The 22,750-nt window shown below is 36.2% G+C and overlaps 1 protein-coding gene across 6 annotated transcripts in view; it reads right to left on the reverse strand.

Moving 5' to 3' along the window:
* Window positions 1-22,279, reverse strand: part of LOC103496931 (nuclear pore complex protein NUP160) — a 45,659-nt gene extending 23,380 nt beyond the window's left edge. The window contains exons 1-9 of one of the 6 annotated variants that reach the window (XM_008458973.3): window positions 21,846-22,279; window positions 21,626-21,758; window positions 21,280-21,544; window positions 20,755-20,815; window positions 11,953-12,110; window positions 11,168-11,250; window positions 10,451-10,558; window positions 10,241-10,338; window positions 5,483-5,603 (exon numbers count right to left, since the gene is read on the reverse strand). In XM_008458973.3, coding sequence (XP_008457195.1) covers window positions 5,483-5,603; window positions 10,241-10,338; window positions 10,451-10,558; window positions 11,168-11,250; window positions 11,953-12,110; window positions 20,755-20,815; window positions 21,280-21,544; window positions 21,626-21,758; window positions 21,846-22,045 — 1,227 coding nt within the window. In that variant the 5' untranslated portion in view covers window positions 22,046-22,279. The remainder of the gene's footprint in view (window positions 1-5,482; window positions 5,604-10,240; window positions 10,339-10,450; window positions 10,559-11,167; window positions 11,251-11,952; window positions 12,111-20,754; window positions 20,816-21,279; window positions 21,545-21,625; window positions 21,759-21,845) is intronic. The other 5 variants (XM_008458975.3, XM_008458971.3, XM_051084451.1 and 2 more) reach the window with 5 other exon arrangements.
* Window positions 22,280-22,750: the final 471 nt, after the last annotated feature.

A 22,750-nucleotide genomic window follows, 5' to 3' on the forward strand; every position in this document is an offset into this window, starting at 1 on the left:
TAGAAGAATGCAAACTAGTTTTCATTTGAGATCTGATTTTATTCTCTTTTGGGTTCAATAATTGGCTACATTGTGTGGTTTGAAGGTTGCAAATAAAGAGATTGGGAGTCAAGTCTCTTAAACACTTAGGGTGTGTTTGGGGTGGGGTTTTAGGGGGAAAAGGATTAGGAAATTGGGCCAAACCGTGGAATATGATAAATAATCCTAATCCCTAAATAACCCTATCTTATCCTATTTTTACTTTCTTACAACCCTACATTACCCTACCTAAATAACCCATTCTATTATTATTTTTTAAATTACTACAATCATAATCCTTCCCCCAAACACATATTATAACACTACTATCATAATCTCTCCCCCAAACACATATTATCATAACACTAGGATTATCATAATCCTTTCCCCCATAACTCTTTCCCTCCCCCAAACGCACCCTTAATTCAGAACTGGTAGTCTCCCTAGACTCGATGAAGAAGCAAGGCTCTAGGAATGTTTCCAACCAGTTGAACAACTATTGTTCTTCAGCAGTTTTGTGGTTTCATATTAGTGAAGATTCAGTAAGCTGGTTGTTTGTGCTCTTGGCATTCCCTCTTCACTTATCTCAAATCTTCTCGTGGACAAGTTGTCAGTTTTCTTTGGATTCCTTTTGACAATTTGTTTTAATTACTTTGTACCTAGTCTACATTCTAGATTCCATTTGTTGTTCTAGGATTTTGATTAACTCGCTGTTATTCCTGTCTTTGTTTTGGTCATTGTTTGTATCTGTTTTAGCCGTTTTCCGTTCTATATAATTCTCTTGTACTTTGAGCGTTAGTCTTTCTTTCATTATTAATGAAGAGGCTCGTCTTCATTTCATAAAAAAATAAAGATGAAATTCCACAGCACTTGCATTCAATAATTGAGGCTTGTGATATCATTTTTGCTTAACAATTCAAGGCATATGCTTGGGGTAGAACGTTTCTTCTGCGATTGGCCAGTAGAAAATTCCCTCTTGATTCAATCGGGGGCTGGGAGACTTAGCCAAAAAAAAAAAAAAAAAAGAATGTCAATGCATTCGGAAAGATAATGTGGCTGATGAAGTTTCTTCGAAGGAGATAGACTCCGATTATAGGAAAAAAAATATGATGCAGAAACTAAATTTATCAGGCTAAAGATGGGGTTTGAAAGTACAGGTTTTTCTTTCATAAGTTTTCAGCAGCAAAAAGGAGGAGAAACTTGATTCTTAGCTCACAATAATCATGGCTAGTCTGTAGAAGTTGGACATGATGAAAATTCTTGAAATTCAAGGGTAACTGAAGACTTTTTCCAGGGGTCAGTTCCGAAAGAAGATTCAATCTCTGGGGTTGAGAGATAATCCAGCAGCTGGATTCGTGGATCAGATGTTCTCAAGTTATCCTGTTTTGTTCTTGTTCTAATTTAGTGGCTGATTTTGTATTTTTTCTTTGTTTTTGGTCTTATGATGTAATCTTTGGAAGTTATAATTTTTAGCTTGGGAAGTGCTTTAAACGTTGATCAAATGTTCAGCTTGTTGCAAGCGCTAAGTGAGTGTCATCCTAGGGTACCATCTTCGCTCCTTTTTCCCTTAGTATATTTCTCCAATACTTTGAGCATTAGTCTCATTTCATTTATTAATGAAGAGGCCCTAACCACTTGTCTTTCTCTTTCCGATAATAGATATCCCAACTTCATGAGAAGTCAGGTGCAATTACTTTCCATGAATTTCTAGAGGTGCTCTTTAACCCTTCACCAATTCATTCATAGGAATCAAGCTTGTATTTGCTAACAATAACTTTTTGCCAAAGGCCACTGGCTTTATGATAAAATAACCAGGCCATCTAGCCAACAGGGTTGTGTTTTTTGTGCTAACATTCCAACTACCTAAACCCCAAGTCCACAAGCCTAGAGAACACCTCCCAACACACCAAGTGAAACTCTTCCCTTCATTCACCCCTCGTAAACTTATCCATTTCCTTTTCAGTCCGAGACACAACTCCAAAGAGAGACAAAACTTAAATAAGGAGGCCACTTGGGACCAAACGGAAAAATTGAGTCTCCAAAAATCTCAAGGAGAAATGCCCAAGGACCCAAATAGAATGAAGGGAAGACCCCAACCTCGCAAGCCACATGGTTGGCCTACCTCTCAATTTTGAAAAAGTCGTAATTAATGCCCAAAATTTGATATTTGACTATGTGTTAAGGCCTGAGGTCATCTCAATTCTCAAGAAAAGCAGCCATATGATTCAAATTGATAAAGGACTCTCCATTTGATTGTGGTAATTTTTCATCCATTTTGTTCTTCAACTTTAAACATCCTTTTTTCTTTAATATCCGTTAGTGTCCGAGACAGCTTATCCACACCTCGACTGATCTCAACTCACATGACCATACAACATTCGGGTGTCAAGAAAACTCATAGGAAATTAATTCCTAGGTAGGTGACTATTATGGATTGAACACATGACCTCTTAGTTAGCTATCATAACTATGTCTCCCTTTTTACAATTAAGTCAACCCATGATAGTTAACTTTAAGCATCCATTGATTCCACTTCTTAGAGAATGGCATTTCTCTTCACTCGAGACTGAGGCATAAGATTATGGAAAAGTATATAATCAAACAAATACCCCCTCTTCATTCTTGAGGCCTTTGATTCCAAACATTTTTTCTTTCTACAAAAAATGAAACAAGTCACTTCATTAATAATATGAATAGACAACATTATGTTGAGTTGAGTACAACAAAGGTACAAGATGTAAGCCATTAAGGATCAGTAAGTGCACCCGAATATCTCAACTAGATTGACACCCCATAGCACCTTCATCACTTCCGAACATAGATCAAAATACAAAATAACAAGGGCGACTAGAGTGAAAAAATACATCTAAACAAGACTACAAGAAGCATGATATTATCTTATCAAAGATGAACACCTCCGGTTAAGGCTAATGTCTTGGATGGAGTACGCTTCACAAGCTTTAGCTAAGGAGCACCAAGAGGATGGGTTCATTTTAGCACATTCCAATCTAATCATCCAATTGGAGGCCTTTTTTTGGAAAATTCTTTGATTTCACAAAAACCAAAATTATGAAAGAAGGGCCTTAATAGCGTTTGACCATAACAATCTTGATTTTTCTTTAAAATTGGGGCAATTAGAAGCTGCACTACATTTTTCTTGAATCCAGAATCAAAAGCCCAACTGATGATGAAACATCCTAAGAGATCAAGCCAACAATTTTCTGCGAAGGAACACTTAGAAAACTGTTCCTTAGAAAACAGATGCTGTAAATCTTCAGAATCCTGCAAACATTAGGACAAATGTTTTGGAGATAAGCTGTGAGAGGGAAGTTTCAGTTGTAAAACCGAGGAACAGTTGAAAAGCCTGTTCAGCATTATCCATACTTTAGTGTTGACCCTTTGATTCCAGACCTTGAATCGATTGTTCTTGATTTACAATCAATGGATGTGTATCAGCTTATCTCATGAAAAATTCAGTTTTGATTCAGCTGGTCATCAAACTTCTCCATGGTGTTCAAGAGAATTAAAGGCCCGTTTGATAAGTTTCTGTTTCCTGGTTCTCATTTTTTAAGAAACAAACATGTTTGATAATCATTCCCGTTTCTCATTCCCAAAATTTAAGGAACGTTCCTAAAAATTGGGTAAAAATAAATAAATTAAGAGGAACTATTCTCTCAATTCTATTCCAATTTTATTTGATTATATTTCTATCATGTTTTAAAATCTCTAATTGGTTCATTGGTTGGGAGTCATGCATATATCTACTTTTGACCTAAAGATCTTGGGTTCAATTCCCATATATCTACTTTTGACCTAAAGATCTTGGGTTCAATTCCCAACTTTGATGACTTTTTTTCTTTCTTTTTTTATATTTCTCAACTTGTATTATTTTTTTTCCTTCCTTTATTAATTTCTAATATTTATATGTAATATTTCTTAATTTAATTTTTTTCTTTCTTTATTAATCTTTCATATGTATGTTTAATATTTCTTTAATTTGTTTTTATTTTTTTCTTCCCTAAATTTTTCATAATTATATGTTCAATTTGATTTTGACTTTTGAATTTTTAATATTTAACTTAATGAATTATTTAATTTTCGAATTTTAGATCTAATTTTATAATTTCTTTTCTATTTAGCTATATTTACTAATTTTTTATATTTATATGCTTAATTTAATTTTGAATTTTAAACTGTTCAATATTTAAATTTATATATTATTTTGAACTTCCAAATTTAAATTGTGAATATGTTTATTTTAAATGTTCTCTTAATATTAAATTTTAAATTCTATAATATGCTTGTAATATGCATGTTTATATGTTATTTTAAATTTCTATTTATTATTTTTAGTATCATTGAAATTAGTAAGAATTTTAGATTATATAAATTTTTTAACTAGATAATTATCGAGGTTATCTTTAATATTTTAATTTTACAACCACAATATTTACATAATAATATAATTGATATAATTGAGTTGAATTTAAATCAACATCATTTCCAAGAAATAAATTGAATGAGAAATAATATTTCAACTCAACTTTTAACAGTATATGATAAATGAGAAATAATATTTCAACTCAACTTCTAATGGTATATGATAAATTGAATGAGAAATAATATTTCAACTCAACTTTTAACAATATATGATTAATAAAAACTATTGTATTATAGTTATTAGTTTTGTAATGGGATTTATATGTATTTGATAATGGTAATGTTTTATAGTTGTTTTTTTATATTTTATTGAATTCTATATATTTTTTATTCTATACATAATTAAATTATATTTAAACTAAAAAAATAAGTGAAAATGTTAGAAAAAATAACACAACAAACGAAAAACAAGAAATGATTATCAAACAAATTTCTGTTTCTGTTACTTTTTTCAATAATCTCTTTTCAAGAAACAGAAAACAGGAATAGTTATCCAACATAGTCTCGTTTCTTATTCTAAAAAAGAAGAAACAAGGAACGAGAAACAGGGAACAAAAAATAGGAAACAGGAAATGGGAATGTTTATCAGATGGTTAAGGGATTTTCCATGTAAATCTCTTCAATTGATAGATCATTTTGAAGTTAAAAGGATCAATACTTCATCTCGGTGTTCTCTTTCTAAGCTTTTTGTGAATTTCCCTATCCAAGATGTCTTTTCTGAAATGGGAGCGTTTATTTTTGTATCTAATCTTTGTTATTAGGATGGGTCCTAGTGTGATTATGTATGCTTTCTTTAATATTTTGTTTCCTTGTATTTTGAACATTAGTCTCTTTAAATTGTATCAACGAAAAGTTATGTTTCCTTTCAAAAAATAAAAAATAAAAATAATAAAAAGGTGCGCCCAGATGTCTCACGTATCTAAGCTGATAAAAAGGGAGAGAATGCCATTCAAGTTTCAACAACACACAAGAAAACTTTGGATTTTCAAATGATAATAATAATAAGGTACTAATGAGATTTTACCTTTGCGGAAGAAAATATTGAATGAGTAATCCAAAGAACTGCATCAGAAGAATAATCAGCGCTCTGAAATAATTGGTCAGCAACAAACTCTTCTTGCAAAGCGTAGCATTGTGCTTCTGCCCTATCAGATGAAAATGCAGAAATTAGCATAAACTAAACAAATCATATTTAGACCACATCACTCTAGCTGTTGAGAATGACAAACACTTTCATCGACAGTATCACTTTACAAATATGATGAAGGTTTCCATCCAAAATAGATGATAAAAAGTTGTTCCAAATTAAAGTGAAAATTTCTCTCCTCTGAAATCAGTATCACTTTGAATTTGACTAATAGCTCTGAAGCCAGAATTCAAGTGACAAATTTCAGTGGATTTTTGCCCGCAACAACCCAATTGATGAATGAAGTTCGAGGAAATTTTTATCTTAATTTCGGTGAGATTGAATCTATTGAAGAACCCAGATGTTGTCCAAAATGCTTTACTTTTTTCCTTTTATTTTTTTTCTTTTTTTGAACAAGAAACAAGTCTTTATTAAGAAAATTATATGAGACTAATGCTCAAAGTACACTTGGAAACAATAAGCATAAAGCTGTGGATCAGGAGGTGCATCTGGACATCTCAACTATATTGACACCCCCTAGCTCATATAATTACATAATACTGATTACATAATAAAGTCCTCCCCAAAAACCAGTAACAAAAGAATTTGAATAAAAGGCTTAAAACAATACAGACTTGGCCAATATGACAAGACTATGAAAAGTGGTAGAGGAAAAGTAATCTTTGCCACTTTTGCAGTCAAGAGATTTAATCATCGGATTAAGAGCACTCCAATTTAAACTAATATCATGACTTGAATAATAAGCAAAAGCCATGGAGAGAGAGGACCAAAGGGATGCATTCAATCGAGCTGCTTCAAATCTAGTAAACCAAGAAGTTTCCTTATCTTGGAAGAGACTTTGATTTTTTTCAAACCACAAATCAGCATGGACTGCGTTCACCTATTGCTGCAAAGAATTTGCTGATTCTTTTTAAACTTTGGCCCTACCAAAATCCAAAAAACATTGCTTGCGGATGTGTTTTTTCAACAACCCAGTTGTCCAAAAAACTAAAAGAAAGAAGACAAGCAATTTTAGCATAACTGCACTCAAAGAGGATGTGCTGAATGTCTCTCTTCTCCTTTACACAGTGCGCAAATGCTTGGAGACAAACAAAGGGTTGGCCCGGGAGTTTTCAAGAAGGTGATCCCAATCCTTGATAATGAAGAGCCTATCTAACAATGATCTGGAAGGGGAGCCACCATCCCTTGGACCATGTGAACCTCCCATTTTGCAAAGGTAATTCCGTGAGGTTGGCTGCTTCAATGAATTTGTTAAATAGATGCATACCACTTGTGCTTCTGCCGAGAGAAAATCGCTCATAAGCCCATTTAGTGATGTTAAAGTCACCACCTAAACACCATGCCCTCAGCTGAGCATAGAGTAAGGGAGGACAATTTGGGCCAAATCAGCATTCTTTCTCTGTACCCGCAGGGCCCATACGCATTAGTAATCCAGAATTTCTACTTACATAAGGAGAGGCATTTTATTGATAAGGAGAAATGCCCTTTAATTACCTCAATAACTGAAATTAAGCTGCTGTCCCACATAGTTAGGATCCCTCCAGAAGCCCTACTGATTCCACAAATTCCCAATCGATGTCTCTATAGCTCCAAAGTGATTGTAAAGACAGAATTGATGGCTTCCATTTTAGATTCTTGGATCATGACAATATACAGATTATAATCCTTAATGAACTTTTTCAGGGCTGCCCATTTTGTAATGTCATTAAGGCCCCTAGTGTTCCAACAAATTATCTTCATGGGGCTGGATGAGAGAAGGTAAACCTAAGGTGTCCTTTTAAACCAAGATGATGCCACAATCATTAACTATAAGGACAGCAGATCCTTACGCAATTCCGAGGGTACTTTGAGAGGATGGGTGACGGCTTCATCAAATAAGGCAGTGAGGTCTGCCCCTTTAATTTCGGCACTACACTTGTGATCAAAACCATTAAGGAAACCCAAAGACTCCTCCTCACTGCTGACATTAAATGGAGAATCCAAGGCCTCGGTGGGAAGCTTTTCAGAGGAATTGGCAGCAAGACAAGGGGAGCCTCGCATCAAATTTACTTTAGTGTTAGAGTTGAGAAGTTTCAAATAATTGAAATGCTTGGTAGGAGAAACTGAGTTTACTGACCCCTGGTGGGGCAACTAGAGATCTGAATTTTGGAGTTGCATACCTCCAAAAGGTCTGTATTAATTTCTGAAATAGATGGCTCAGAACGGTGAATCCGAGAATGGGCTGAAAGTGGAACTTTGAGAGCACATCCACCATTCAACTCAAATTTTAATAAGGTTGTCCATAAGTTGTTAAAGGATGTTTGCTTCCGGATATAATGCTTGAGGATTTTCGGAGCTTGAAATGATTTACTGCCTTTTGCTGATTTAAGCCTTTTGCAGAATCCAGAAACTGAAGAGAGTGAAGGAGATATGGCCGGATTTGGAGAGAGTCGTTGGGTGGGAGGGGAAAAGTTTTCTTTAATTACTTTGGAGGATATAATCATAATTATTCATAATGGTAATTAAAGAGGCTTTATCCTTTTTTCTCTCTCATTAGATGTTCAGCAGCCGAATTAATGGGAATTTGTTTACACCCATGGGCCCAGTTGCTTTTTAAGACAGCTATGATCATTAGGGATGTCATTAACTTAAATAGGGGACTGTTCAGGTTCCCGCCCAATGGAGTCGGTTGTACCTGTTTGCCGGATCCTGTCATCTTCTCCGGCATCGGTGAAGTGGCCAGAAAATGCTTCAGAGATTCAAATGGACATCTGTTCATTGGTAGGGTTGCAAATACAGCTTTTGGGACATTTAGAATTGGTGGGAAGGAGGAGATATCAAAGCCTTCATCATAAAAGACTTCTCTTATTCTTGGCGGGGGGCTTTTCTGAAAATTGGGGGGTTTAAAAATTCAAAACAACAAAGTGTAAAAAGATGTTTTCCCTCTTTTGGTCTAGTTCTTCTTGACCAGAATTCAAGCTTCACCAATTCAAGGTTTATGTGGCTATTTCTCTAAGACCACCAAAATGATCTTCAATTGCCTCAAAAATACTTCTACAAATCAAGCGAAAGATTATTCACCTTTAAGCCATCCGCCATATCCTTTCAACAAGAGTGGTCTGTTGTGTTTCAAGTTCTCCCATTTTTCAAATTTAAGATGGAAATTTCCCCATGCCTGCCATTTTCCTTTCGTGTTGATGAGATTACTGAGGGAGCCTTGATCAAGACTGATAAGAGCATTGTCATCACAAAGAGGTTTGGTTTGAAAGTCCTTTTCCAGTATCTTACAAATCATTCTCTAGTCATCGGAAGCAAAAAGTTTCAATATGATCCATAGGTTATCAAAATTGATCTTGGCCACTTCATGGTTCTTAATTAACCATTTCTTTTGAATCGGGGAGGGATGACAGCTGGAATCGTGAAGTTTACCTTGATAATTGGAAATCTTACTGGGTTCTATTTTTCCAGGCCTTGGTACTGTTTTATTGAAGTTTCTAGACTTAACCATCTCAACATAACTTGGCTTTTCCACTAGTGGTCGGAGGGGAACTTTGGATGAGTTGTCTAAAAACCAGCTGGAATAATCAACTATATCAACAAACTTTTCTAGCATTTTGCAGAAGGATGACCAACCTTGCTTGTTAACTCCGAAGCAAACTCAAAGGGCGAAGTGACCTCTTGAGTAAGACCAAAGGTCACAGCTAAGGATCCAACCCAAATTAGCTTGAAACTTGGAGATCTTCATTCGGCTTCTGTCAATATCAATAGCTTTCTTGAAGAAACGTTCTACTGGGTTCTTAAGGAGAGCATAAAATGTAAGTTGGATCCATCAGAGTTGAGTTTCAGAGATTGATATGAATTTGTTGGCTTCCACGTCTTCAATAATGTAGCTATCATTTCTCATTCCAAATGCAGTAGTGTGATCGATTAACTTTGCAACTAACAATCTCCATGTTGAGGAGAATGGAGCTCGTTGGAAAGGCTGGCTAATCGGGGAGGAGGGTGGAGGAGGAGAGGGGAGTTGGGCAGCCCGTGTTGTTAATGAATTTTTCATGAAACAATTGTTCTTTGGTTGGTTTTGTGGTAGCTAAGCTCTTTCGGTTCATCCCCTTGAGATGCATCTCCTCCAAGCTTTTCAAAGATTACCTCTTTCATGATTCTGATTTTTTGGTGCACTTTTGTTCCTTTCCTAACATTTCATTTGTATTGTTTTTAATTCAGTTGTTTCGTTTGTTTTTCTGCCTTGTTTGGTGTTTATGAAGCTCTTGGGTCCAATTTTGTTTGATTGTGTATATGGATTCCAAATTGGTTGTCCCTTAGAATTTCTAGCTTTTTGTACAACTTTCTTGTACTTTGACCATTAGTCTCATCTCATTTTATTAACGAAGAGACTCTTTACCATTTAAAAAAAAAAACACAACTTCTTGGAGGTGTATTAATTACACCAAATACTTTTGTAATTACGACTTTTCTATGAATTTTAACAACTGGAAGACCTTATCTACTATCATTTTTTGGGGAGGGTTTTCTCAACCCTCACCCTTAGGCTGTTTTCTTTCGTGTTCGTGAATACAATTATTTATTTCTTATCAAAAAAAAAAAAAAAAAAAAAACCAAAATTAAATAAATAAAAATAAGGCGGCCAGATAAACTTACGAATGACCATTAGAAGCTAACAAGTCGAGAAAGATCAATGCGTTGTCCTTTAAGACCCATATCTTATCGTAAGCAAGTTTTACATCGAGACATCCACCCTAGTGAAAATTGGAGTAATGACTGTCAAGCTCAAAAATCATCTCAATTTAACAAAATTTAAGAAGTCATCAAACTCAAAATTAAATGCGATGTCCTTTAATTTTCAACTACCTGATTCAATGGAATACTGTGTGTTGAAGGCTCCAACAATAGGCTGACCCTATCTCCCCAACTAAAACGTAAGCTATATATATAGATCGTCTCCAAGCTAAGATCCTCCTTCACATTTATGTAAATATTAGTAGATAAATGGGGAGGTGGTGGGATTAAGAATAAAATTTTACTACAAAAACATGCAAAACAGTAATCTACTAATAGGAATGAGTTAATTTTTAAAAAGAGTAGAATAATAGAAATGACTTAATTGATCGAAGAAATCATCACTTTCGGAGTTTTTTCTTTTTTACCTTTCTATGTTTATATACAGCCACTGACATTGAAAGTTAATTAAGCATATAACTATACCCAACAATCAAGTTCATATTTAATTGGGCTCCTCCTTTATTCTTAACCGAAGCTTCACTTTTTACAAAAAAAAAAAACTAAAAATAAAAAAAGGTCCATTCGTACACGTCTTTCATTTTCCCATGTATTAAAGACAACATTATAAATTATAACTCTTTGACGAAAATAGATTAATTGTACAAGTTTTGAGGAACACTAAAACATTGCACCAAATTTTTTTAACTCCATAAACTATAAATCATTTTAGAAAATAGATTAATTGTGCAAGAGTTGGAAATATTATGTTAATCGACACCAAAAAAGAAAATCCACAGAAATTAAATGGAAACTAATTTAAAATAGAGAAACTAAATGAGAAAGTACCGGGTGTTTATAGAGAATCGCCAGAGAAATTGTACTCTTATCGGTGTTAGCTTGACCCACCCACAACCTAGCAAACCTTGCTTCTAAAACCAAAAAAGAAAGGGAAGTAAAGCAACGTCATAAAGTTCATTTGATGTCAAGTTCCATTTCAATTGAATTTTTTTGGAAATTTCCTTCATGTCTTAATATTCAAGATTATTTCAAACAATTCAAATTTTGGAAATGCACTATTCATTCAATATTCAATTCAAAAGCGAGTTCATTCTTGAAGGAGCTCCCTTCCATTTCGGTTCACACTTCAAATGATATAACACTATAGCTCTTGTATCATACAAGCCTAACATTACTACTTTTAAGCTAAGTGTCTTTTAAGATGGGCTAATGTTACTAGATGCACATACACCAAAAAGTCTCTCGAAGATAAAATTTTATTTGTCACTTTTCTCTTGGCCTACTTTACTTGATATCGTCTTGTCAAGATTAATGGGAATCTATTACAGAAAGGAATAGGTAATGAAGGTGGCTCAAATTTAGCCAATTGGAAATCAAGCACCTCATTTCCAAGTTGTTTAAATTACTTTGTGCTGGAATGTTCTTATCTTTCATTGGCTTAGGGATGTCTAGAACACAATTTAATTGAGGTCATATACTTAAGAAAACTATACTTGTCAATTCACTATTTCTCCATTTCAAGACCAAATGTGGATCCAAATCACTCATATCTTCTTCCGAGAGGGACAAACAAAACTTATTGATCTAATGATGTTGTGGCTAATAGAAAGTACCTGCCATAGTTGCAATATTCATAGAGTGATTAAGTACCCTACTATGACATGAAAGATCCCACACTCGTAAGTTTCCGTCAGAATGAAGAACAAACAGAAATTGTCTTCCACAGACCTCAGATATTACCATATCTTGCACAGCTCCTGCCAACTTGACCCTGCATAAACCCGAGCTATCATTTTTTTATAAAGAAGCCATGCTGTAATTTTCTTTTAATGAGAAACCAAGTTATCATTAATTCATGAGAAGCAACGCTATCATTTTGACAAAGGAAAAAAAGGATAAGAACAAAAGATTCAGCAATAAATACAACAATTTATTTTTTTTCACACGGAAACAACCAACAAGCCTCTCCATTGAAATAATGGAATGAGACTACTGCTCAAAATACAATAAAGAAGACAAAAAGAAAATATAACTAACAAGAGATGAAATCAACTACAAAGAACACTTTGCAAAGATTACATGCTAAGTAATAGAAGAAGAAGAAACAAAGCACACCATTTTAAACTAATGACTTGAATTGAATAGTCTAATAAAAAGAATGCAAAGAGAACACCAAAAGGAGGCTTTGACTCGAGCAATCTCAAAACGGCCTAAACAGTGAAGTGACTTGTCTTCAAAAATACACTGAATCCTTTCAAACCAATGTATGAAAAATAGCTTTGACTGCACCACAACTAATGTGAATGTGCTCTTAAGGGCAAACCAACTAAGAGCAGAGACATGATCTCCTAAAGCTTCCAATGACCATCTTTTAGAAACAGTCCTTTCAACAACTCTTTTACCCCCTACCACTGACAAGAGATTCTGAAAATCCAGCATCACTTCAACATTCAAAATTCTCAAACAAGATTGAAGGGAGCCAAATTTCAACTTGAACCAAGCCCAAGAGAGATTATCCAAGGACTTCGATGACTTCTTCCCACTTTCTCTTCCTTGCTTTCTCAAAAACGGCAAACTAAAATTTTAATGCATCTTTATTCTTTAAGTTTACATCAATAAGAATCCAGCCCATCCTTGTACTCAAAAGTCAGCAACTGAGGCTTCAATCTTTTCACAGCACTCCTTTTGTGCCAACCAACCAACTAAAGCAATCTTAATCTTTTCACAGCACCATAAATTAATTCTGCAATATAAACAAGCTCAAGCGAAATTTTCATATTTTCTTCAAATGAATGTGATCTAAGCATATCCACATACTGATTATCCCTAAGTAGCCTAAAGAAGTAATTTTTCAAGAACCAAGATTGTAAATCTTTTTGCTGAAATGAATGATGATACAAGAGGGGAAGACTCCTATTTATAGATTTTATCACATGCGGGCGTAAAGAGGGAATTAACCTAGAATATTAATTAATTATCCAATGAACTCATATTCTTCTTACACCACTGAGAACATCAGCCACAAGAACAAAAGCACAAGGAGAAATTTGATAATCTTGCCTTCCCTCCCATAAGCTTTGATTTTTCCACGTGTTTTACAATTGAAAAAAAGAGAGATGTGTTCTCTTCATCAAAGAAACAACTTTCATGGAAAAGACTGAAAGAATACAAGGGCATATAAAACAAACAAGCCCTCTACAAAAAGGGCTTCCAATTAAATTAAATAACTTTGTAAAATATTTATGCTTATAGCCTTATTTGAGTACTTTATTTTAATGTGTAAGTATTCTAAATAATATTTGTTCGTTATTTATAAAATGCACCTTGGCGGCACCTTTTTTATTTTTTTTATTTTTTTTTTATGAAACAAACTATTTTCATTGAGAAAGAACGAAAGAATACAAGAACATACAAAAAAAAAAACCACCCCACCAAAACACCCCAACTAGCAAAAGGTAGATCAACTAAGTAAAATATTACCTATAGAATAATTACAAAAAAGTTTCAAAATCAAAGTCCAAAGGGACAAGTGAAATCTGGCCTGGCCAGATTTCACTTTGCTCCCTCTCCCTATCCCTAAAAACTCGATCGTTCCTCTCACCCCAAATGTGCCAAATAATAGCACACACCCCAGCCAGGAATAAAAAACCCCAGATCTTTGAAGGGCAGATGGAGAAAGAACTCCTCAATCATCGCTTTGACACTCCTAGAACCAGCAAAACTGACATCGAACTCCTGCAGAAAAGAGCTCCAGTTGCATAATGGTAGTCCCGAAAGAGATGGTTAAGATCTTCCTCCGCCTTCCGACAAAGCATGCAGCAAAAAGAGCCAACAAGCGAATTTCTCTTCCTAACAAGCCTATCCACAGTGTTAACATGACCAAGCAAGACTTGCTAGACAAAGAACCTAACTTTCTTGGAAACCTTAGCTCTTTAGACCACATCAAAAACTGACTCAGTAGGACAAGGATCTAACAAAAGACTAAACAAGAATTTACACGTGAAACCCCTACTAGGACTAGGATTCCAAACACAAACATTCTGTCTCCACTCCCTAAAATTACACCCCTCAAGCAAAGAAAGAAGAGAGGTCACCTCCGTAACTTCTCTATCAATCAAATTATGACGGAACCCAAATGAAAAAGCACTTGGTTCTCCAAGCTAAACAGAGAATCCGAGACCATGCAGTTTCTGAACGAGGATAAATGATAAGGATGAGGAAATAAAGAACCAAGGGAATTCTCCCCCACCAACTAATCCTCCTAGAAACGTCCTTACCATCCCCCATGAAGCAACGAGTAAACCAAGAGAATGTGGGAAGCTCAAAGGAAATATCCTTCCAGAGATTTCGAAATGTGCCTTTAACCCCTTTCGACGTCAAGTCAAAGGGATGGGCGCCATGCTTACTCACAACAATCCTATGCCATAAAGAGTTTGCTTCAAGAGAAAAGCGCCAAAGCCACTTAGCCAACAACACTATTGCGGATTCTAAGATTGCCAATCTCTAACCCCTCCCCCCCCCCCTCCTCCTCCTCTTGATATACAGGAGGCCCCACCTTCTCTCAATTCACCAAATTGGAACCATGACCTTCTTCAACCCCCTCCTAAAGAAATCTCTCATGTACTTCTACACACTTTTACAAGCTGAACTTAGGACCCTGAAAAGTGACATATAATACACCAAAATTCCACTCAAAACAAACCAAATTAGAGTTGATTACCCAGCTTTTGAGAAAAACACTTTCTTCTAGCAATGTCAGTCTCTTACAAAATTTCTCATAAACGGGGTCCCAGAAGGACACAGCCTTCAAATTGTCCCCCAAAGGGAAGGAGCCCAAGATAAAGCGACGGGAAGAAACCAACCTCACAATCAAACACCTCCGCACACCTCTGTAACTTAAAAACGTCCAAATTAATACCCAAGATGGTACATTTGCTTCTATTGATTTTCAAGCCAAACAAATCCTTAAAGGAAGCACCATATGATTGAGAGTAAGGAAGGACTCTTCTTTTCCAAAACAAAACAACATAGTATTATCCGCAAATTGCAGATGCGATAAGGTTACTTCATATCTGCCAATCCTAAAAGGTTCAACAATGTTTCCTTCAACCCCTTTATTTATAAGCCGACCTAAGACATCCATCACAAGTAAAAAAGGGACAAAGGATCCCTTTGTCTTAAACCCCTGCTTTTATCGATCCTTTTGGGGATTCATTGATGAGAATCAAGTACTTCACATTTCTACACCCCCATATCCACATTCTCCATTTATAGCCAAAACCTTTTTTCATCATCACTCTGTCCAAAAAATCGCAATCCACATGATCATACGGTTTCTCGAAATCAAGTTTTAGTGGAACACCCTCCTTTTTCTTCTTCGACATATACTCTTCTATAGCCTCAAGGGTACCTTCCAACTAAATACTGTCAATCTCATCGATCCTAGCTATAACTTCCTTTTATTTCAACCGAATCTCTCCAAACACCTCTCTATTCCACACTTTAAGCTTACCCTTTAAACATTTCAACTTTTCCATAAATTGATAACCTTCCCATCTTCCTTGGACCCGTTCATTTCACCACACTGGTATATTTGCTTTGAAGGATGGGTGGTCAAGCCACATGCTTTCAAACCAGAAAGGAAAAGGACCCACTTGAGCATACCATTATTTAAAATAATGGGCCAATGCTCCGAAGTGATTCTAGACCCTCGTAACACCTTAAGATTCCCAAACCTCTCTATCCAGGCTTCCGACAAAAGAACCATATTAATTCTCATAGTCGCCCTACTATTGGCCTAGGTAAATTTGCCTCCATCCATAGGCAGGTCAAATAAGCCACTATCATCAATAAACTTATTGAAGCATCTTATAGACCTAGTAAATCTTCCACCAAAAGCTTTCTCATCATGGGAACGAACGACACTAAAATCACGCACCACACACCATCTTGGCCCATATTAACCAAAAGATCTCCCAACTCATCCCAAAACAAATTCCTTCCTCTGATCCTCAAACGGCCATAAAGCCCAGTAACCCAGAACTCTTCACTATCACCATCCAGGAAAGCCATAGACAAAGAATGTCTTCCTCTAATCTCGAATTCCACAACATCAAAATACAACCTGACAAATCCTCAACTGCAAGCACCTCCCATTCCACCCTTCTACGTTTCCAAATATTGGCCACTCTCTTATTACAAAATTCTTTTCTTTCGGTTTCCATCAAAATGACTATGTTTGGATCCTCTTGGCAAAGCACTTCCTTCACAAACCTCCTTTTAGTCTGGCCCTCTAAACCCCTAACGTTCCAAGAAATGATTTTCAACATTTAGACCTCACAAACCCTACCTCTAAAAAGGCTCTCTTACCCCCATAATTCACCGAGCTTTCCAATTTACTTAACTCCCTAGTCATCCTATTGTTGCCTTCCCTGCATTTGTTTTTATTTCCTCCTCCGTTCCCATCCCCCTTAATGATTCCATTCATCGCGTTTCCTTCTCTAACCACCACTTTCTTAATACCCACCGAAGCTAACGCCTCCATCCCTCCATTCTTTTATTTTCACTAGGCAAAGCATCCTGCGACTATAAGAATCCCTGATAGAGACAATGTTGGGAGGAAGCACCCACCAAATCCTGAACTGACTACCACGACATGGGCCATTTGATTAACCATCAGTCACCTCTCTCCCAAAGAATAAACAGGCACAACCCACACCTCCTTGTTAAGGATAAGGATTCAAAAACACAGGAAAAGGATATAAACACTCAATTCCCAATTGCCCACCCCCCCCCCCCCCCATTTAAGTTGCACTGAACCAGAGATAGAAATTGAGAGGACACGACTCCCCATCTCTCTCAAACCCACCCGAACCCACTGAAGGACAAGGAACCAAAGGAAGGGTACTTACCTATTCTATCTTAGCGCACGCGAAACCCACCTGATAGGTGTTGAGAAAAGACCCACATGCCTGGCCCATGAAAACAACATCCTTTGAAGGCACTTCCACAATATTCAAATTGCAATCCGTAGACTTCGACAAACCCGCTTGAGCCAAAATCATTCCAACATCCCTTTCTACATTAACAACCGTTGTTGGTTTCGGAGATTCAGTCAGCTTATCGGCCACCGGTGACGAGAAAATCTCCAGTTCTTCTGTCTTCCCTCCTAAACATCTCATACGCATGGGCATCGATAAAAATGACTCATCTTCTTAATAGCTAATTATCGATGGGTCTGATCTAAAATCATCTTCAGACTCTCCTTCTTCAAAGCCCAGATCCAAAGACCTATCCCCCAATCCCTTCTCGCAAAAAAACCTGGGTTATCCTTAGCTTTTGTCATGGATTTAAAATCAAACCCTAATCTTTGTTCAAAAGAGCTAAGGCCCGATTCTTTAACTTGTGTCACCTCCTAGGCCTCCCTTCTAGCAACCAGAGGCCTTTTTTTTTATATTACCTTTGCTCAACAGAGCCCTTTCCCAGGCCCTTGAGAATAATCCACAAAATCCTTAAGTTTCGACACTTTCACATCCACTTCAAAAAGACTCCCGGAGACAGTTCTCACCTTTTCGTGCTCATTATAGGCCTTGGCCTCAATCAGCCCAACCCCTTTAAAATAATTCAAATTAATCACATGACTTCCTTCTTCCCTCCTATTCTAACCTAAAGACAGACTGAATGACCGGAGGGCCCTTACTCGTACCTTCTTCTAACATTTTTTTAGCCTCACCTTCTTTGCTCCAACCAACGCAAACTCTCACCAGAAAATAAAATTCATGATAGTTCACAACACAACACACCGAAACAAACCCGTCCTTGTTGCCTAAGGCCTTAAAACACAATTACCTCATCTAATTAGATTTAAAGAAAGGTTCTTCTTCTTCAAGACCTCCACACTGGACCACCAAAGATTCTATAAACTCACTCGTTCTAAGAAAGAGGGAACATCAAGGGCTGTAATCCACCCCCACCAAACACCTGCTTTCTCTCCTCTTCAATCACACGGAAATCCCAAGGGTGAAAGAAGAAACCATTAGATCTGGAAAATGATCCAAGCCAAATAAGTTCATTGGCTTCTAAATCAGACCCACAATTTCCAACTACAAGATTTGCACATAAAATTTTAAAACCACAGCAAACGATCAAAAACTGTTCAAACAACTACTTCAAGGTCCCCCCAATTTGACAAAGCTCTCAATTTCTTAATTATGACCGTCAATTGCCATTCAAACGCAAATCCCTGACCCCTTGAGTGCTTCTCGATTCAGATCCCTCTGGTCTCTTATTTTCCTTAAGAATAGCAACCGACGGTTGAAAACGTTCTTTCCCTTTCTTCGATAGAGCCTTAACTAGTTGGGACACTGAACCTATCTTCTAGTCGGCCATTCTAGATCCTGGAAGCAAAGCTGAAATCTCCCCTGCGAAAGATCTTTAGCCCTTTCCTCTACTCCCTTCCTGTATGAAAATTTGTGTTTTCCTTCCCTTAAAAGATTTTAGGGATAGTATGGCACACCTACCACTTGCATTTTCCAACACCTAAAAGAAAATAATGGCGAACTCCAACCTCTTCGCCAAAAACCAAAAACCCATGGGATTATTCGCATTAGTAGCACTTGTTGGACATCCCTAACCCAAGCTAAGGTGTCAAAGTCCAACTCCAATTTACCAAATTTCCTTTCATTTCTTTCCTCAATGTAAATCTTCCTAGTCTTTCCCACTAACCCAACCAAGAATTCCTTACTATCAATCTTGAACTTTCCCTCTCTTTTAGATTTTCTCACATTTTTTGGTAGAAAATTAGAGAGAGAACACTGGTGACGCCTTTTTGCTGCCTCTCGCTTTCAGGCGATTTGAAAACTTGTCGCCTTAGAGTGTGCCTCGCGCTTTGAAAACACTACTACTTTGAATACTCGAGCTTTCTAGGAACAAGACAAATGTAGGTTTCATTGACACAATGATTCAAAATGCCAATTTCAAAAAAGTCATGGGACACCTTCGGATTATCATCTTTAACAATGTTCCAAAACCTTTTTCTGAAATTCTCTCGTATAACCATTTGGTAAGTCATCAATAGCTTCTTTGATTTTTTTCTCAAAAAAAAGGTTCTTCCAATATTCCCTTAAAAGTATTAGTCGTACCAATGGGTTCCACCAATGTTCATATATAAATTCGAGAAAAAAGACAATAAGACAAACTCAATTGCAATCAAATCCTCATTCATGATACTTTATTTTATGAGAACACGACTTTCATTCAGGACATTCAGGACATACAGGATACTTTATACAGACTCCTTTTGGATTTCTTTGATAATGTTCTTTATTCAAGCACTAGCATAATTGTGGAAGAATTTTGTGTTCTCATCCCCTTCCAGACTTCATTTGAGCTTACATTTTTGTATCCACAACTTTTCTTCTTTAAGAATTAACTCTTCCAGTTGAGCTAGAGTATCTCCTTCTCTAAATTCATGGGTAGCAAGCCCATTAATAAGTTCACCAGCATCCAAAGAACTAAGGGATTAAAGAATTTCCTTTTCTTGGATGCCAATAATGCCAAATTTCTTCCTATGCCAAATTTTCTTTTTTAGATCCCCATTGGATGCCAACAATTGCTTCCAAATTGTCGTTATCATTTACATCATTACATATAGGGATCGTGACCTTGTTGCCATAGAAATATCTACTTGTTTACCTCTTTGCCTGAACTTTTTTTCCTCAATTAAATGAAAGTTCATTTTCTAATCTATTAAATAATGATAATAAATCAAAGAAATCAAGGAAAATGACCAAGTAATACTTCTCAAATTTCCAAAGTAATTTTTTTTCCAACAAGAAATAAACTTTTCTATGATCGATGAAAAAGTACCAAAAGTTTACAAGATAACAATCTCCAATTAGGAGAATAAAAAGTAAGAAAGTAATAATAATAATAACAAAACCAACAAGAGAAAATGAATGCAACATAACCAAAACAAATTTCGTTATAACTTGGTGTAACTATCAAAAAACGAATATAAATGAGAAGAGTTCAGTTTGGACAAAACAGCAGGCTCCCTCCAAGATAAAAATTGATCTTTGAACCCTTAAAGAGCCAAAAGAAATGCTGAATTTGAAGATCTCTTCTGTTGGGAAGAAATACTCTTTACTCCAAATGCTTGTCAATGTTAACTTTTAAGCATGTGAATTACAATGCAAACCTCCATTGACAATCTTAAATAATGCAACCTTTCTGGACAAGACCTTAAAGTAATGATAATTTTATTAATTATCATCCTTGTATAATGTTCTTTAGAAATACATGTTCAAATATGTTCATGTCAACCTTATTGCCAATCATTTAATCGGACACAAAGGTAAGCAAATTTCAAAAGTAAAATGTAAATCTATATAATATGATATTTCATAAATGCCCACCTTGAAATGAAACCCAACAGACGATTGAATCCTGAATCATCTCGTAGTTCATGTTCAAAGCCTAGAAGATAAATAAATAGTCATCGTTAGATATACTGCTTAAATGTAACAAAGTAATACAAGTTTTAAGGAATCTAAATATGCGTGGCACAAAAAGTAAAGAAGTAAAACAAATTGGAGATAGCTGAAAGTTTGCATTTACATCCCCGTGGCACAGCCTAAGTAGTAAAACAATAATAACGATTTTGAAAGAGTAAAACAAGAAGGTATTTCACAATTGTCAAAGAACATCCTACAGTTTAAACTTTTAAGCCAAGTCCCGGTTCTGGATCATAAAAGAGCTTCCTAATGGTATGAAAAGTAAGCCATTTGCCCATATTCTCAATCATATTAGGGCAGATTACAATAGGTAAAGAAGCTTCCAATTCGTATGGTAGTAACCCATTCGCCCACTTTCACAATCACATTTGGACAAAGAACAATACAGAATGTAGCTACTTGATGGACAGAAAAGTAAACTCATACCAGGGGTATGTTGGTCAAGCGACCCAAGTTTGTAACATGAAACTGATCCATCATTTCTCCCTATCACGAGACATCCAGATATAGCAGATACGCTGGTTACGGGTTTGTTGTCCGGATGGGTTTGCAGATTAAACTCCACAACCTCATCGAGCGGAATGGCAGAGTAGGATACATATGAGGACAGATTTCGCAGCTTCAAACAATAAGCGAAACCGGACGAAGTCACTGCATACATCAAGAAAGGATGTCCCATAGACGAACTAATCTGCAGCATTCCTCGGCAATTAATAATCCATTGAAACATTCAAACAGGCTGAAAGTTGAGACTAGGAAAATGGAAACTAACCTCATTTTTGCAAACAAACACGGCCGGGTGAAGTGTTTCAGGAAAGGCAATTCGCAAACCAATCCTACGAAACTCGTTAGAAGTTGAAAACTCAAGCAACTCTACTACATGAGGTAGAATCTTCCGAATACTCCTGTTGCGGAAGAAGAATGGAAGAGGAATTGGGCTTGTTTGCACCGAAGAACGGAATCAATGAAGTGCGAGGGAGAAAGGAGCATACCAGATGAGATAGGTTGGAGGATCTCCGACGACAACACAGGAGGCATGGTCCTCAGTCAATGAGGTGGTAGCTTGAGAAGCAACGGAAGTAATGGAGGCGTCTCTTGATGAGGAAGAAGGGACAGAAACGCCAATGAATTCTACAGAGTCGTTAGCCATGACAGAGGTTTCCATTCCGGCCAACGGCATCCTACGCCCCATGTTGGCTCTTCCTTCTTGTTGGACTGTGCAGCACGGTCTCCCCTCTTATGAATTTGAACAAAGCTAGAACCCTACTTCTGGGTTTTGAAACATTGAACTAGACGGTGCACATATTTTTCTTCCCTCGCGAGCTTTAATTCGTTTTTTTGTTTTTTTTTGTTTTTTTTTTTTTTTTTAAGGTTTAACTTTAACGTTTGTGCAAAATTTGTATCGATAGCCTCCCTTTTTTAACCCCAAAGGAATTTTGGTACACTAAAATTTGTGTATGAGTTGTAGTTCTTTCAAATCAATGAACGTCAACACTAAAATGAGTGTTAAAAAGCTAACTATTTAAAATAAATAACATAAAATGGATTCATCTTCAGAGTAGAGGCCTTGGTATAATCAAAACGTTGTGAATCATCATATTCAAGTAAGTAAACGTTGCCACCCATTCATCATGTTTTTTTACGATGTAAATAATAGTAACAGATAGAATAAGTATGACGAAAGAGAGAGAAATGACACTATAATTAGGAAGAAGATGTAGAAAGATTCGTCAATCCATTTGAGAGTAACGAGACATGTATAACGATAATATAAAACAAAAAGTCAGGACAAGAGAAAGAAATGGGAAAACCAAAAGCAAACAAAAAATTTGAGCCTTAAATGAGAAATAGTAGCGAAAATTTCAAATAAATGAAATTTTAATTTATTTTTGTCTAC

This window comes from Cucumis melo, chromosome 5, assembly GCF_025177605.1.
Source record: "Cucumis melo cultivar AY chromosome 5, USDA_Cmelo_AY_1.0, whole genome shotgun sequence".
In the NCBI taxonomy this organism is placed as follows: domain Eukaryota; kingdom Viridiplantae; phylum Streptophyta; class Magnoliopsida; order Cucurbitales; family Cucurbitaceae; genus Cucumis; species Cucumis melo.